We start from the raw sequence: 17,668 nt of genomic DNA on the forward strand, positions 1-17,668 counted from the left end.
CCACTTTTAACAATTCCGCCATCTAATGCTCAGTTAAGTTTAATCTAACACTAATAATTAAATAATAATGTAATCATTAGCAAATCTCAAAATGAATATCCATTTTTCATACTGTACACCATGATGTTGTGATGCCTAAATTCACTTGCAGCATTTAACACAACGGATTTTAGTTTTTAGTATTTTACTTTAATTTATTTAGACAAAGTAGCATAGAATTTTAATATTGGTCAGACATAACATGAAAATAATTATTAGTCTAAATAATAATTATAAATAGATTATTATTAATAATAATAGTTATTTAAAAAAAAAAATTAACAGCAGTGCAGCCCATAATTCTGTCAGGTATTTGTGTTGTAGTGCCGATAAAAAAATTGTGAATGTAACAATGTACATTCCAAACCATTCCTAACTCTTTTGTACCTTGTTGGTTATTCATTTGTGATTTATATTCTTCTGTTTTCCAAAATACAAGTACCCAGCCCTGACACCATGACCAGTGGCCATGTGCTAGACACCCCAGCAGACAGCAGGACAGAACAGGTTGAGGGTGACAGCAAAAAACAAGCGCTTCAAGCTGTTCCTGACATGGACCCAGCTGAGGATGCAGGGTTCACGGTGAAGATCCAGGTTCCTGGAACAGAACCCACTGACTTCCAGGTAAAATCAATCAATCAATCAATCTATCAATCTATCTATCTATATATCTATCTATCTAATGTTTGTCTTTCTATCTATCTATATCTATATTGAACTCAAGGTGTCACCTTTAGCGATGGTGCACGAAATTAAGCAAGTGTTGATGGACCAGGAGGAGACCAGTCGGCGTACCTGCTTCTCCCTGCAGCTGAATGGAGTCACTCTTGACAACTTTACCCACCTTAGGTCCATACCAGGTCTTCAGGAGGGCTCCGTTCTGCGGGTTGTGGAGGGTAAGCCCCTAAAATTTACTGGACTAAATCACATCATCATAGTTGATCAATTAAGCTTTCACTGGAAACTTCCCTAATAGTAAACTGGTTGAAATTTTAGACATACGTATATACCAGTAACAAACTGCCTTAAATCTGTCTTCCCACTCCCCTTTTAATTATGCCAAAGAGCCGTACACTGTTCGAGAAGTGCGTATCCATTTACGCCACGTCAGAGACCTTTTAAAGAGCCTAGACCTTACTGATGGCTATAATGGAGTGGAGGGCAGCTCACCATCATTTCTCAGCTTTGTCACAGAAGATCATATGGAAGGTAAGATACCAGTCTTAGGATAAAATAAATTTGGTAAGATAGCAGGCTTAGAAGTTAAGATAAGATAAACTTGTACAGTAGACCTCATGAGACCTATAAATAATACAACCCGAATTCCGGAAAAGTTGGGACGTTTTTTAAATTTGAATAAAATGAAAACTAAAAGACTTTCAAATCACATGAGCCAATATTTTATTCACAATAGAACATAGATAACATAACAAATGTTTAAACTGAGAAATTTTACAATTTTATGCACAAAATGAGCTAATTTCAAATTTGATGCCTGCTACAGGTCTCAAAATATTTGGGACGGGGGCATGTTTACCATGGTGTAGCATCTCCTCTTCTTTTCAAAAGAGTTTGAAGACGTCTGGGCATCGAGGTTATGGGTTTCTGGAGTTTTGGTGTTGGAATTTGGTCCCATCTTGCCTGATATAGGTTTCCAGCTGCTGAAGAGTTCATGGTCGTCTTTGACATATTTTTCATTTAATGATGCTCTAAAACCTTTATATACCTTTCAGCATTCATAGTGCCTTCCAAAACATGCAAGCTGCCCATACCGTATGCACTAATGCTCCCCCATACCATCAGAGATGCTGGCTTTTGAACTGAACGCTGATGACACGCTGGAAGGTCTCCCTCCTCTTTAGCCCTGAGGACACGGCATCCGTGATTTCCAACAAGAATGTCAAATTTGGACTCGTCTGACCAGAACACTTTTCCACTTTGAAACAGTCCATTTTAAATGAGCCCACAGGACGTGACGGCGCTTCTAGACCATGTTCACATATGGCTTCCTTTTTGCATGATAGAGCTTTAGTTAGCATCTGCAGATGGCACGGCGGATTGTGTTTACCGACAGTGTTTTCTGGAAGTATTCCTGGGCCCATTTAGTAATGTCATTTACACAATCATGCCGATGAGTGATGCAGTATTGTTTGAGGGCCCAAAGACCCCAGGCATCCAATAAAGGTCTTCGGCCTTGTCCCTTACGTACAGTTTCTCTGAATCTTTTGATGATGTTATGCTCTGTAGATGATGAGATTTGCAAAGCCTTTGCAATTTGACATTGAGTTACATTGTTTTTAAAGTATTCCACAATATTTTTACGCACTCTTTCACAGATTGGAGAGCCTCTGCCCATCTTTACTTCTGAGAGACTCTGCCTCTCTAAGACATCCCTTTTATAGCTAATATAAATGATCAATTAACATCTAGCAATTAGTTGCTAGATGTTCTCCCAGCTAAATCTTTTCAAAATGTCTTGCTTTTTCAGCCATTTTTTGCCCCCGTGCCAACTTTTTTGAGACCTGTAGCAGGCATCAAATTTGAAATGAGCTAATTTTGTGCATAAAATTGTAAATTTTCTCAGTTTAAACATTTGTTATGTTATCTATGTTCTATTGTGAATAAAATATTGGCTCATGTGATTTGAAAGTCTTTTAGTTTTCATTTTATTCAAATTTAATCTTTTCAAATTTTTATCTTTTCCAGAATTCGGGTTGTACACAGAGCATATAAAGTACAGTGCATATAAATGCATGTGTTGTCTGTGTTGAGATAATATTTGATTGAAAATCTATTACAAAGACACATCCATATTGTGAGTCTCTATGCAATACAGCTATGGTGGCTTCACAATAATTTAATTTAATTCCCAGAGAGCAGCAAACCTAAGCGAAGAGGTGACGGGTTAAAGCACATCAGCTGCAGCCCTCCACATCACATTCTTCCAGGCTCTACGGAGCGTCTGCTGGTACCCCTGCAACCTCATACAAATTTTGGGAAGGTAGGAATTGAGGAACTTTGACAGTACCCAGATAGCATGGTGACATTGATACAATGTTGAGTTTTTAATGTTTAATGTATGTTGGATCAGCATTGAAATTTTGATGAAAGTCAACCATACATATGGGTGGAGACAGTGACATTGAACTAACAGTGATTTGTAGTTGATGACCACAAGATCATACAGGTATGTATCTCTGCAGAACACTAGTTTGTGTTTCTCAATCAGTGGGCCATATCAGTTCATGATGGGCATTTTCAATTGCTTTATCTGATTTGTTCTAATCTACTGTGGGCATGGTTTAGGAGTGGGCCCTAATGATTTTAGCAAGTCTATTGAAAAATGATTGAAAAACACCAATTGTAGTTTGAAAATGTGCACTGATTGGTAAACACCCATTTTGGATCTGCATGCTTACTTCTCAGTCTAATTGATGCTTCCTTATAAGAGAGAAACACAGGTGCATCCTATACAGAAGTCTTGTGTTGAATCAACTGACTTCTCTGGGTTTCAAAAATTGTGCATCTTTCTTATTATTTCTATGTTCTTTAGTGCTTGTTATTTGCATTTGATTTATTGTTACTGAATCTAAGATACAGTGGGTACGGAAAGTATTCAGACCCCCTTAAATTTTTCACTCTTTGTTATATTGCAGCCATTTGCTAAAATCATTTAAGTTCTTTTTTTTTTCCTCATCAATGTACACACAGCACCCCATATTGACAGAAAAACACAGAATTGTTGACATTTTTGCAGATTTATTAAAAAAGAAAAACTGAAATATCACATGGTCCTAAGTATTCAGACCCTTTGCTCAGTATTTAGTAGAAGCACCCTTTTGATCTAATACAGCCATGAGTCTTTTTGGGAAAGATGCAACAAGTTTTTCACACTTGGATTTGGGGATCCTCTGCCATTCCTCCATACAGATCCTCTCCAGTTCTGTCAGGTTGGATGGTAAACGTTGGTGGACAGCCATTTTTAGGTCTCTCCAGAGATGCTCAATTGGGTTTAAGTCAGGGCTCTGGCTAGGCCATTCAAGAACAGTCACGGAGTTGTTGTGAAGCCACTCCTTCGTTATTTTAGCTGTGTGCTTAGGGTCATTGTCTTGTTGGAAGGTAAACCTTCGGCCCAGTCTGAGGTCCTGAGCACTCTGGAGAAGGTTTTCGTCCGGGATATCCCTGTACTTGGCCGCATTCATCTTTCCCTCGATTGCAACCAGTCGTCCTGTCCCTGCAGCTGAAAAACACCCCCACAGCATGATGCTGCCACCACCATGCTTCACTGTTGGGACTGTATTGGACAGGTGATGAGCAGTGCCTGGTTTTCTCCACACATACCGCTTAGAATTAAGGCCAAAATGTTCTATCTTGGTCTCATCAGACCAGAGAATCTTATTTCTCACCATCTTAGCAAACTCCATGCGGGCTTTCATGTGTCTTGCACTGAGGAGAGGCTTCCGTCGGGCCACTCTGCCATAAAGCCCCGACTGGTGGAGGGCTGCAGTGATGGTTGACTTTCTATAACTTTCTCCCAGCTCCCAACTGCATCTCTGGAGCTCAGCCACAGTGATCTTTGGGTTCTTCTTTACCTCTCTCACCAAGGCTCTTCTCCCCCGATAGCTCAGTTTGGCCGGACGGCCAGCTCTAGGAAGGGTTCTGGTCGTCCCAAACGTCTTCCATTTAAGGATTATGGAGGCCACTGTGCTCTTAGGAACCTTAAGTGCAGCAGAATTCTTTTTGTAACCTTGGCCAGATCTGTGCCTTGCCACAATTCTGTCTCTGAGCTCTTCAGGCAGTTCCTTTGACCTCATGATTCTCATTTGCTCTGACATGCACTGTGGGCTGTAAGGTCTTATATAGACAGGTGTGTGGCTTTCCTAATCAAGTCCAATCAGTATAATCAAACACAGCTGGACTCAAATGAAGGTGTAGAACCATCTCAAGGATGATCAGAAGAAATGGACAGCACCTGAGTTAAATATATGAGTGTCACAGCAAAGGGTCTGAATACTTAGGACCATGTGATATTTCAGTTTTTCTTTTTTAATAAATCTGCAAAAATGTCAACAATTCTGTGTTTTTCTGTCAATATGGGGTGCTGTGTGTACATTAATGAGGAAAAAAAATGAACTTGAATGATTTTAGCAAATGACTGCAATATAACAAAGAGTGAAAAATTTAAGGGGGTCTGAATACTTTCCGTACCCACTGTAGAATCAATCATAGTGTAATGTTGATTCAATAGCATTACCATTGATTTTTTTTTTGTTGAAATCTGACCAATGTTTCAACATTAAATGCGGGTGCAAACGTGATATTGAACTAACATCACTTTATAATGTTGATTCAATGATATTATCATTGATTTTTTGTTGAAATCTCAACAATGTTTCAACAGTAACCGAGGGTGCAAAAGTGATGTTGAAAAAAATATCACTTTGTAATGTTGAATCACTAATATTACCATTGATTTGTGGTTGAAATCTCAACATTGCTTCAACATTAACTGAGGGTGCAAAAGTGATACTGAAGCAACAACTCTTTGTAATGTTAACTCAATGCAATTTGCGTTGACGCATAAACACTGACTCAATATTGTTTCAATGATTACATGCTATCTGTGTAACGAGGCGGCAGACTCGGTGGAATCCATGTGCAGCTTTATTAGAGATAATCGTAGTCATACAGGCAAGGGTCAACACCAGCAATAACAATGTCCAAGGCAAACGTAAACAGAAACCGGGACAGGCAAATGGTCAGGGCAGGCGGCAGGCGAGGCAGAGTAATCCAGGAAACAGTCAGGTAAATCACAGGGCAGGCAGCAAGCAAACACGAGGGTACAAGGCAGTCCAAGGTCATACACAGAATAGCAATAAACAGGGATAAACGCTCAGTAGTGTCAGCTGGGGCAAAACAAGACTTCGCAATGGGTGGATGTGTGCGTCTGCTTAAATAGTCCGGGCTATGGGGATCAGGTGTGTGTGTAATCAGCCCAGGCACGGGGTCATGGGAAATGTAGTCCATGGAAGTTAATACTCGGGTGAGGGAGCCCTCTGGTGGTGATCGGAGGGAGCCACAGAGGCCAGGTTCGTGACAGAGCCCCCTCCCTGCGAGCAGCTCCTGAAGCGAGGAGGCAGTCGACGCCAGGGTCTTCCACGTGGGCGAGGGGCAGGTCGCTCCGGATGGGTCCTATGGAAGTCGTTGACAAGAGATGGGTCCAGAATGTCCTCTGCGTTTACCCAGGACCGTTCCTCCGGGCCATACCCCTCCCAGTCGACAAGGTATTGAAGTAGTCTGCCCCGGCGTCTGGAATCCAAGAGTTTGTGTACTTGATATGCCTCCTCGCCTGCCACGATTAGGGGAGGAGGCCTCTGGTCACTGGCCTCGTCTAGGTTCTCCTCTCCTCTCGGACCACCTGCGGGCTTGAGCAAAGAGACATGAAAAGTGGGTGAGATACGGTATTCTGGAGTTATCTGTCTATTGATCTTGAATGGACCCACGTACCTGGGGCTGAGCTTTTTGCAGGGTAACCGGAGACGAAGATCCCTGGTTGACAACCAGATCCACTGACCAGGGTGGTATCCTGGATGAGGGCGGCGGTGTAGATCGGCATGTTCCTTCTGGCGTCGGATGGCCCTTTGGAGGTGAACGTGAGCCTCATTCCAGACGGCCTCACTCCGCTGGAGCCAATGGTCGACGGCTGGAAGATCTGATGGTTCACCTGACCATGGGAACAGTGGAGGTTGGTATCCGAGGATGCATTTGAATGGTGTAAGTCCTGTTGACTGTTTTTGAAGTGAATTTTGCGCATATTCGGCCCAGAACAGATACCGACTCCAGTTGGTTTGGTTGTCGTGACAATAAGAGCGCAGGTAGCGGGTCAGTTCTTGATTAAGACGTTCAGCTTGCCCATTGGCCTGAGGGTGATAGCCAGAAGTTAAACTGATGTTGACATTAAGTCTTTGGAAGAAGGAATTCCAGAGTCGTGACGTGAATTGTGGCCCTCGGTCGGATACTATGTCCTCTGGTAGACCATAGAACCGGAACACATAGTTGCAGAGATGTTCGGCCGTTTCTAGTGCAGTAGGGAGCTTTGGTAGGGGAATGAAGCGGCAGGCCTTTGAGAAGCGATCAACTACAGTGAGAATGGTGGTCAGACCTTGGGGGGAGATCAGTAACAAAGTCTATGGCGATATGCAACCAGGGGCGTTGTGGAATGGGCAGAGGTTGTAACAGACCAGCAGGAACCTGATGGGAAGATTTGGTAGTTTGACATATGGTACAGTTGCGGATGAAGGTGATGACATCAGATTGTAAGGAGGACCACCAGAAGCGATTACTAATGAGTTAGGGTTAGTGGTGGCTGTGATACCTGGGTGTCCTGAACTGAGAGAAGTGTGGATGTGCTGAATGACCTTCGTGCGAAGAGCTGTGGGAACGTAAGTGCAGTCTGTGGGGCAGTTTGGAGGAGGTGGTTCGGTATGATGAGCGTCTGAGATTTCGGTCATGATGTCCCATTGAACGGGTGCAAGGATGATCGTGGGTGGCAGAATGGGTTCGTTTGAGGGTGGTACTAAGGAGGATTCATACTGGCGTGAGAGAGCATCAGCCTTAGTGTTCTTTGATCCTGGTCTGTAAGTCACAGTGAACTGGAATCGGCTGAAAAATAGGGCCCATCTGGCTTGTCTGGGGTTTAGACGTTTCGCTGAGCGTAAGTATTCTAGGTTTCTGTGGTCGGTTAACACAATGAATGGGTGCTTACTTCCCTCTAACCAATGCCGCCACTGTTCTAAGGCTGCTTTCATGGCCAGTAGTTCACAATCTCCCACGTCGTAATTTTGTTCGGCAGGAGTGAGTTTGCGGGAGTAATACGCACATGGGAACAGTTTGGAGGGGTTGCCCTGGCGTTGAGATAAGATTGCCCCGATCCCCGTGCTGGAGGCGTCCACCTCGACCAGGAACTCGCGTTCGGGATCTGGATGATGTAATATGGGGGCCGTTGTAAACAGTTCCTTTAGCTTGTGGAAAGCATCCCGGGACGTTGGTGACCAGACCAGCTTGATATTTCCCTTCTTGAGCATGGAGGTGAGTGGTGAGGCAATCATGCTGAAATTTCTAATAAATCGCCGGTAGAAGTTGGCGAACCCCAAGAAGCGTTGTAGTTCTTTGATGGTGGTGGGTAATGGCCAGTTTAGAACAGACTGAACCTTGCTGTCATCCATAGCGACCCCTTCAGAACTGATGATGTAACCCAGGAAAGACGTGGCAGTCTGGTGGAATTCACATTTCTCTATTTTGGCGTAGAGTTTGTTGTCGATAAGTCGTTGAAGAACAGTGCGGACATGGCGGGTGTGATCGGTGTAGGTGTCTGAATAAATGAGAATGTCGTCGATGTAGACTATAACCCACTTGTTGAGCATATCCCGGAAGACGTCGTTGATGAAGGCTTGGAAGATGGACGGACTATTGACCAGCCCGAATGGCATAACCCAGTATTCGTAGTGCCCAGTGGTGGTGGAGAAAGCTGTCTTCCATTCATCCCCCTCTCTGATGCGGATCAGGTTATAAGCGCTCCGTAGGTCTAGCTTGGTAAAGTATTTGGCTGTACAAAGTTGTTCTAGGGCAGCAGGAACTAATGGCAGGGGATAACGGAACTTTACCGTGATGTCGTTGAGGCCTCGGTAGTCAATACAGGGTCTTAATCCTCCGTCTTTCTTTTTAACGAAGAAGAAACCAGCCGCGGCAGGAGAGGTGGATGGTTGGATAAATCCTTTGGCCAGTTCTTCCTTGATATATTTCCTCATAGATTCAGACTCAGGTTGGGAAAGTGGGAAGATGCGACCCTTGGGAGGCGATGTACCCGGCAGCAGATCGATGGCACAGTCGCTGGGGCAATGTGGTGGTAACTGGGCTGCCTTGGTTTTACTGAAAGCTTCGGTGAGATCTTGGTATTCAGCTGATAATGCATTAACGGGTGGAGATTGTTTGGGAGATTTCTGTGGGGACTGGAGACATCTTCGGCGACAGAGGTCTGACCACTGGATGATCTGATTGTCTGCCCAAGAGATTTGTGGATCATGGAGGCGTAACCAAGGTAACCCGAGGATGACAGGGTTCTGAGGTGACTTGATGAAGAAGTGGATTATTTCAGTATGCAATGCCCCAATTTGGAGAGAAACGTCGTTGGTGGTGTATTGAACCTGTCCAGTCCCCAGGGGGCTTCCGTCCAGCGCTGCCACTGACAATACAGAATTGCAAGGGATTAGAGCAATGTTGTGTGCTTTGGCGAAATCACAATCCATGAAATTACCGGCTGCTCCTGAGTCTATCATGGCTAGGGCATTCACAGAACTGTCTCTGAGTTTGGTTGGGATTTCAATATTAAGAGAGGTTGAAAGGGAACTCACCACAGTGGCATTACGACTGGTGGGTCGAGTGGGACACGATGCTCTCAGATGACCGGGTATACCACAATAGAGGCACAGGTGTTGTTGAACACGCCTGTCTCTCTTCTCCGAAGACAGGTGAGTGACGCCAATCTGCATGGGTTCAGCCGCTGGCATTGGTGGAGTGGCGGCTGCGGATGATGAGATGTTTCTCGGAGGACGTCGGGAGCGAATTAAGTTGTCGAGGCGGATTGCCAGGTCAATGAAGCCATTTAAAGTGTTTCCCTCATCACGGCATGCCAACTCAGATTGAAGATCCGTGTTCAACCCCTTGCGGAAAAGTAACTTTAACGTATCATCCACCCAAGTTGTTTGAGCAGCTAGTGTGCGGAAAGTGAGAGCGTATTCTGCCGCCGTCTGCTTCCCTTGGCGCAGTGCCAGCAGTAACTCACCAGCCTCCTTTCCCCCTTCGGCGTGTTCAAAGATCTCCCGGAAATGTTGCAGGAATTCATCTAGTGAGGTAAAGGTAGGATGACCGTTATTCCACACGTAGTAACCCATTCTAATGCCTTGCCCATCAGCAGGGAGCACACGAAAGCGATGGGACTCTCGTCATTGGTATACAGAGTGGGCTGCTGGGATATAAACAGTGAGCATTTTAGTAGAAACCCTTTGCATCTTGCTGGCGAGCCGTCATATTTCTCGGGGAAGGCTAGACACTGGTTCGCTGTGGTGAAAGATGGTAATGGTGACGCCGCTGCCACGGGCAGCATGGTTAATGGTGGACTTACATCAGCAGGGGAGAGTCGCATGCTCTGCAGCGTCTTCACCAGTTCCTCGGTTACAGTGGTGAGACGGGTAAGTTGCTGTTGGTGGACGGCTAGAATGCTGGCTTGGGTGGAGACCTCTGTTGACAGACGATAGATAGCCGCTGGATCTTGGTCTGGCGAGGCAGAGTAATCCAGGAAACAGTCAGGTAAACCACAGGGCAGGCAGCAAGCAAACACGAGGGTACAAGGCAGTCCAAGGTCATACACAGAATAGCAATAAACAGGGATAAACGCTCATTAGTGTCAGCCGGGGCAAAACAAGACTTCGCAATGGGTGGATGTGTGCGTCTGCTTAAATAGTCCGGGTTATGGGGATCAGGTGTGTTTGTAATCAGCCCAGGCACGGGGTCATGGGAAATGTAGTCCATGCAAGTTAATACTCGGGTGAGGGAGCCCTCTGGTGGTGATCGGAGGGAGCCACAGAGGCCAGGTTCGTGACAATCTGGGTATGGCAATAAAAATGTGCTAGATGAACATAGCATATGATAATATTTAATTGTCTGTCTTTTATACAGTCCTCAGAGTGCTTGAAGGTTCTGACCATGAGTAGCTGGAATCCTCCTCCTGGAAACAGAAAGATGCATGGAGACCTCATGTATCTCAATGTGGTGACCATGGAAGACAGACACTTCAGTATAACAGCATCAACTCGTGGGTTCTACATAAATCAGTGAGTTACAATTTACAGTTGTCCTCCAAATTGCCCTTGCCCAACCAGAAAGACAAATACATAGAAATTTATTTTTAAAAAAATTGTTTCATTTAGGTCTACGACTTACAGCTTTAATCCAAAGCCAGCCAATCCTAGTGTCCTCAATCATGCTCTGCTGGATCTCCTGAGTCATATCAGTCCAGTTTTTAAGAAGAACTTCAGTGCCTTGTTGAAAAGGAGGTATGAAAGTTTTCAGAAGGAGTGAAAAGAGTAAAACAAACTGTACTCAACATATATACTGTCGCTAAATTGTCCGTAGGGGTGTGTGTGTGTGTGCGTGTGTGTGTGTGTGTGTGTGTGTGTGTGTGTGTGTGTGTGTGTGTGTGTGTGTGTGTGTGTGTGTGTGTGTGTGTGAGTTTCAAGCCATGGAATGGGGAGGGTTGGGGAAAGACCTGACGAAGTATCACAGAAAAAATCTTCGCCAAGAAAATTCCATAGAATCACCAAGAGTCGGATACGACTGAAACGGTTAATGAATGAATAAATATATTATACATATATAAAACATTACTTTATCACAACAATGAAAATATGAGAATCTAATGATATTCATAAGTTGGAATAAATTTTTTTTTTAAAATGTTACAGAACTGAGAATTTGGAGGGAAAATGTGCAATGTCAAGATGCAAAAAATCTTAATGGTCTTACAAAATAGGCTTAATTTTGTTCAGGCAATTTTTTCTTTTGATTTTAAAGTGAAATAGAATCTGAAACTTGTTCTTGACAAGTTTGTGACATTCACCCACACAATTTGTTTATATTCAATTATTTCAATGGTATAATTATGAAATTAATAGTCAAAATATCTAGCTAAAACATACTTGAGTTGAAGTTGTGTATGTAAACATACTTTCTGTTTTAAATAATAAAAAAATAAAGAAGTTACCATTTGTTTATTTATTTATTTAGAGGAAACTGTTAAATCTTGTTAACCTACAAAATATGTACTTTAGTTGTCTAAACACAATGATAGGAGTACAAAATATGATTCTTTTTTCTTGTAAATGTAACAGAGTACGTGGAAACTACTCAATTCTAACTTCTCTCTTATTTTAGAGGGTCCACACACCCCTTTGAAAGGATTGCCACACCCTTCCAGGTGTTCAGCTGGACTGCTCCAGCACTTGACCATACAATGGACTGTGTTCGAGCAGAGGATGTCATTTCCTTCCGCCTGGGTTATGAAGAACATGTGCCTGTTCAGGTAAACATGTTAAAAGTCAGCACACAAGCGAGTTACACAAGTAGTTTTTTATTCATTCCTCTGTGTTGAACAAAGGCCCGGGACTGGAATGAAGAACTTCAGACCACAAGAGAGCTTCCGAGAAAAAACGTGACTGATCGTCTGATGAGGGACAGAGCTGTTTTTAAGGTATTTTTTACCAATTATTGGCATATGTGTTTAATTTAGAACCAAGAAGGGTCCACACAGATCCACAAAGTACTCTAGAAACCAAATCTGATCTGAAATGTAACATCAGGAACATTTACTTATAATGGGAAGGCTGTTTCTGATGATGACCTTTTATGACTTTATCAGGCTAACAGTGATTTTGTCAGCACTGCCACTCGAGGAGCCATGGCAGTGGTGGATGGTAACGTGATGCCCATCAACCCTAGTGAAGAACCACGACAGCAGATGTTCATCTGGAACAACATTTTCTTCAGTTTAGGCTTTGATGTGCGGGACCAATACAGAGATCTGGGAGGGGAGGCTGCGGCCCATGCTGCCCCTGTTCTTGACCTGAATGGAGTGAGGGCTTATTGGGCAGTGGATCAAGAAGGCCTCTATCTGATTGGCACTGTAGTGATCGATTACCGTGGCTACCGTGTCACTGCCCAAACTATCGTGCCAGGAATTCTTGACCGTGACCAAGCACAAAGTGTTGTCTATGGCTCCACTGACTTTGGCAAGACGGTTATGTCTGATGACAGGTAAAAGCATCATTTTTAAAGGGTTAGTTCACCCAAAAATGAAAATTATCCCATAATTTACTCACCCTCAAGCCGTCCTAGGTGTATATGACTCTTTCAAGCTTTATAATATGAGTGAATGGAACCATAAATTTTGAAGCCCAAAAAAGCACATCCGTCCATCATAAAAGTAATCCATACGACTCCAGGGGGTTAATAAAGGCCTTCTGAAGCAAAGCAATGGGTTTTTGTAAGAAAAATCTCCATATTTATAACTTTATAAACTATAATCACTGGCTTCCGGTAGTGGCCATACGCGAGTCTAGTTCCGGCGGAAGAGTGACCTCTGACCCGATGTATGATGTAGGAGTAGCGCAAGCTTAGATGCCTCTCGCGGTTCATACTAATAGGGCTGTGCAACAAACTCAAGCTCCTCTTCTCGTATATCGAAATTCTCAAACATTTTCTCTTCTCATTTTACACTCCTAATTCGTGACTGGTGTTTGTTTTGCTCTATCCTCTGCACTTCCACGTTCGTCAGTACGTCATGCGTACTGGGTCATGGGTCAGAGTTTACTCTTCCGCCACAAATCGATGTGTACGGCCGTTGCCAGAAGCTAGTTTATAAAGTTATAATACTGGATGTGTTTCTTACAAAAAGGCCTTTATTAAGCCTCTGGAGCTGGATTGGAGCCCAATGGATTACTTTTATGATGGATGGATGTGCTTTTTTGGGCTTCAAAATCTAGGGTACCATTCACTCCCATTATTAATCTTGAAAGTACCAGGATATTTTTTTAATATAACTCTAATTGAGTTTGGCTGAAAGAAGACAGTCATATACACCTAGGATGGCTTGAGGGTGAGAAAATTATGGAATGATTATTTTTATTTTTGGGTGAATTAACTCTTTAAGGCCTGTTCCCACCAAGGACGATAACTATAATGATAACGCTAACTATAAAGTTTTAATAATTTTTCTAATTCTACAAGAATAGGGAAGTTCACAGCACAACTATAATAACGAAACAGAAGAATCACTTTAGGAACAATATTTTTTTCGAGCTGATGAACGATAAAAATGTGGGCAGCCAATCAGAATCCATCCTGCTTTAAATGCAGCACGCAGTTATGATAAACAGAGCATTATCATGTGTTGGTGTGGGCGTTAATATAGTTATCGTTATAGTTATCTTTAAGGTTATTGGTTTGAACTGGTCTTTAAGCTGATGAATGTGTCAGAAATTACATAAACAATATATGTATGATTTCAAACATTTCAAACTCTGTGAAGGTATCTAGAGCTGCTTGACAAACCCAGTAAGAAGCTGAGAGTGCAGCGCCACCTAGTGCTAAACAAAGATGATACAGCAGTAGAGTTGTGCTCCTCTGTGGAGCATAAGGGCATTGTGGGTAATGATGGTCGGCACTACATCCTGGATCTACTTTTTACCTTCCCACCCGACCTCAACTTCCTTCCTGTGGAAGGAGAGGATTTAAATCCTGTGTGTCAACAACTTGGTTTCCCAAGGCTACATCCTCATCGCCTGGTCTGCCTGAGACAGGAACTTATTGATGCCTTTGTGGAGCACCGGTAATTATATTTATCTGTCTTATGATTAATACACAGCCTGTCAAGAATGTCATATTTCACCCCAAAATCAAACCAAAAAAATAAGAAATAGTATTTTATATACAGATAATAAAGTCTATTTTAAGATAATAAAAACTTTTTTGCATTTCCAGATTACTTTATACATGTCTACCTCAATTCTCTTTACCATATTATGGAAGGATTTTATACACACACATATATATATATATATAAATATATATATATATATATATATGATGACGCTTTTATACAAAATAATTGTTTTTATTGTTTTTAAATATTTAAATACAATTTAAAATATAAAAATATATTTTTTAATACAAAGCTGTAGTAAAGTAAAAGATTATCTCAGTAATGTGAATCGAATGAGAACCATAATTGAGAATGATACAAATAAATAAAATAAATATACAATTAAAAATAAACTTAAAATTACAACGTCCTGCTGCATTACAGTATTGAGAATTTTGTCTTAATGTCTTAATTTTTATGAAAACAAGATGCAAAATCTTAATGGTCCTAAAAACAGGCGTAATTTATTTTTCTTTTGATTTTGAGGTGAAATATGATTCTTAAAAATATTCTAATACTACTTTGTTCATATTAAATTATTTTAGTGTTTTTATTATAATTAAGTGTAAATATTTAGTTTAACGAAACATTCTATTATGAAGATATGCATCATTTAGTGTATAGCGATTACAACAGTAAAAATAAATGAAATGAACAGCATGAAAAAAGCTCTATATCATGGTACAAATATTTACCTGCTGTTAGGTTTTGAGCTAAATTATCTTTTTATATGAATGCCACCAGATACCAAATATTTATGGAAACTGTCTCTCAAATTACTGAGCATGACAGAGAAATCAAAGATGTCAGCAAATCTGCACTGAAAGGTGTTCAAAGTACTACGCCTCAGCTTCCCTCAACTACTGTCACACTCCCAGGCCAGGATGCAGAGCACCTTTCCCTTAAAACTGTGCCTGTGAATAACACCCAGCATATCTTCTCCTCCCTCAGGAATACTTTTGACATAAATTTCAACCCTAACGTCTTCTGTGCAGGTGTGTTGTTAACTTTTTGGACCGGTTCTGTTTTTACCTTGCAGCTCTTTGGCTGTAAACATGAGCAGACAATATTAGAAATATGTGTATGGCTATATATGAACATTACTAATATTTTTGTTCTTTTATCAGGTGTACGTTTCCCCAAGGAAAGTGCAGAAGATATCCAGAAACAGAAACAGCAGTTAAAGGATGCTGCAATCTTCCTCATTTCCAATCAAATCCCTGCATTTGTAAGTTGCTTTTTATAAGGATTGCACAGATAAAACAGATTATCCCTGATGTCTTTCCTTGTGAAACCCCAAGCAGAATGAGAAAAATCACATCTCTTTAACTGTGTGTGTTTGTAGATGAAGAGTTGCCTTGACCACACATCAATGCCTATGGATGGCGTCACACTAACAGAGGCTCTGCATCAGCAGGGCATTAACATTCGCTACATGGGTGCTATGCTGGAGTATATTGAGAAGATACCTCAGAAAGAAAGGCTTGATCATGTCTATGTGAGTGTATATTTTACTCATGCCTGTCACGTTTGGTTTCTGTTGGTTCCTTGGATTTTTGGAGTTTGTTTGTACTTGTATTTCTGCGGCTGCGTTCAAAAAAACTTAATGGTAATGGTAATGACTTTGCAGGCAGCGTTTGCACACAAAGGTACCTCACGAAACTGATTTCAGACAGAATTCTGAGGCAGCGTAACAGTTTAATGATCTACAGCAAAATATATCAAGCTTTGGTGAAAACTTAGCAAATATTTAATTACTACAATAGTAATTTCCCGCTAGAAATTACATCAGAAGCAGAAAGTGTTGATAAAAAACTTACATTTACACACAAACTGACCACCAGCCACAACTTTCAGACACCATTTTTATAGCTTCAACTGACACAGAATGGAAAGCACAGGATTGTGGGATATCAAAGGCAGGGAAGGATACATCTATGATGCCTTCAAAAATCAATCAGATGAAGGTATTTCAGGAGACAGGAAGTTAAGCTAACATTGGATTCGACATGCCTTGATGCTTTCCAACCTTGGAATGCATTCTCCGAAGGCAGCATTTTTAAGTTTTAGGATGTAGCCTGTGTGTTACTTCCTGTTTCCTTTGTTAGTTGCTATAGTTACTTATGGTTTTCACCTGTGTCTTGTTTAGTTCTAATTAGCCTGTGTATATATATTATAAATACATTATATTATAAATGCAACACACTGGTGACACCTTCTTGTCAAAATGGTGTAAATGCAATAAAAACTCAGCCAAAAACATGCATAAAAACACTGTTTACAATCCAATTTCAAATGTTTTATTGAAAGCGTAATCTATTAAATACAATTAACAAATCATCTAATATGATTATACAAAGTGTCTGTATAATATGTGTTTTATGAAATTTTGTTTCATGGTAGTTAATCAGGCCAATAAGAGATTTTTAACTAAAACTGTACCTTTTTATTATTATAGGTCTATAAATGTGTCATTAAAAATGTCTACAAATAGACAAAAAACCATAGGCCTACAAATATGTCATTAAGGAGCATTTACACAACACCATTTTCAGCTAAAAACAGAAAACTTTTTATGTGTTTAGGCCATTCATTTAGACGACAACAGTGTTATGGGGACCTGGAAACACAAACTTTTAAAAACGGGTTTCAAACTGCACGTTTTTGAAAGCGATATTGTTATCGTCTCCGTGTAAACTGCAAAAACATGAATTTGTGAAACCAGTGACATCATGCACATGCTTATTACGTGTTCAGTCTATAGGCATGAAGTGTTTCTTTACAAAGTGACATCGCCAACTACTGACCTGGCATGCATAATACACCGTTTTTAGTTGTTTTCGCGGATCCGTGTGAATGGTGATCGTTTTGACAGCGTTGTCTTCTGTAACCAAAAAACTACATTTTTAGTACATTGTTGTCATTTAAACATTGTTTATGTACCCTACAAAAATGTCTAAAAATAGACAAAAAACCATATAGATACTGGTTCATAGGTTCACACTCACAGAGATCATCACCACCATTGAAATTTCGAAACGTTTTAGAAACAGTTATGAACAGTAGTGTAAAATAAATCAATAAGTCAAAAATATA

The 17,668-nt window shown here is 41.3% G+C and overlaps 1 protein-coding gene across 5 annotated transcripts in view; it reads left to right on the forward strand.

Moving 5' to 3' along the window:
- The window catches only part of LOC127504027 (clustered mitochondria protein homolog), a 29,835-nt gene that overhangs the window by 3,010 nt on the left and 9,157 nt on the right, over positions 1-17,668 (forward strand). For 2 of the 5 annotated variants that reach the window (XM_051878341.1, XM_051878342.1), the window contains 13 exons: positions 479-663; positions 764-935; positions 1,105-1,248; positions 2,913-3,040; positions 10,774-10,928; positions 11,025-11,150; positions 12,028-12,175; positions 12,251-12,343; positions 12,512-12,906; positions 14,180-14,479; positions 15,317-15,567; positions 15,700-15,800; positions 15,918-16,070. In XM_051878341.1, the coding sequence (XP_051734301.1) occupies positions 479-663; positions 764-935; positions 1,105-1,248; positions 2,913-3,040; positions 10,774-10,928; positions 11,025-11,150; positions 12,028-12,175; positions 12,251-12,343; positions 12,512-12,906; positions 14,180-14,479; positions 15,317-15,567; positions 15,700-15,800; positions 15,918-16,070 (2,351 nt within the window). Of the gene's footprint in view, positions 1-478; positions 664-763; positions 936-1,104; positions 1,249-2,912; positions 3,041-10,773; positions 10,929-11,024; positions 11,151-12,027; positions 12,176-12,250; positions 12,344-12,511; positions 12,907-14,179; positions 14,480-15,316; positions 15,568-15,699; positions 15,801-15,917; positions 16,071-17,668 lie in introns of those variants that run through there. The other 3 variants (XM_051878343.1, XM_051878344.1, XM_051878345.1) reach the window with 3 other exon arrangements.

This window comes from Ctenopharyngodon idella, chromosome 21, assembly GCF_019924925.1.
Source record: "Ctenopharyngodon idella isolate HZGC_01 chromosome 21, HZGC01, whole genome shotgun sequence".
Taxonomy (NCBI): domain Eukaryota; kingdom Metazoa; phylum Chordata; class Actinopteri; order Cypriniformes; family Xenocyprididae; genus Ctenopharyngodon; species Ctenopharyngodon idella.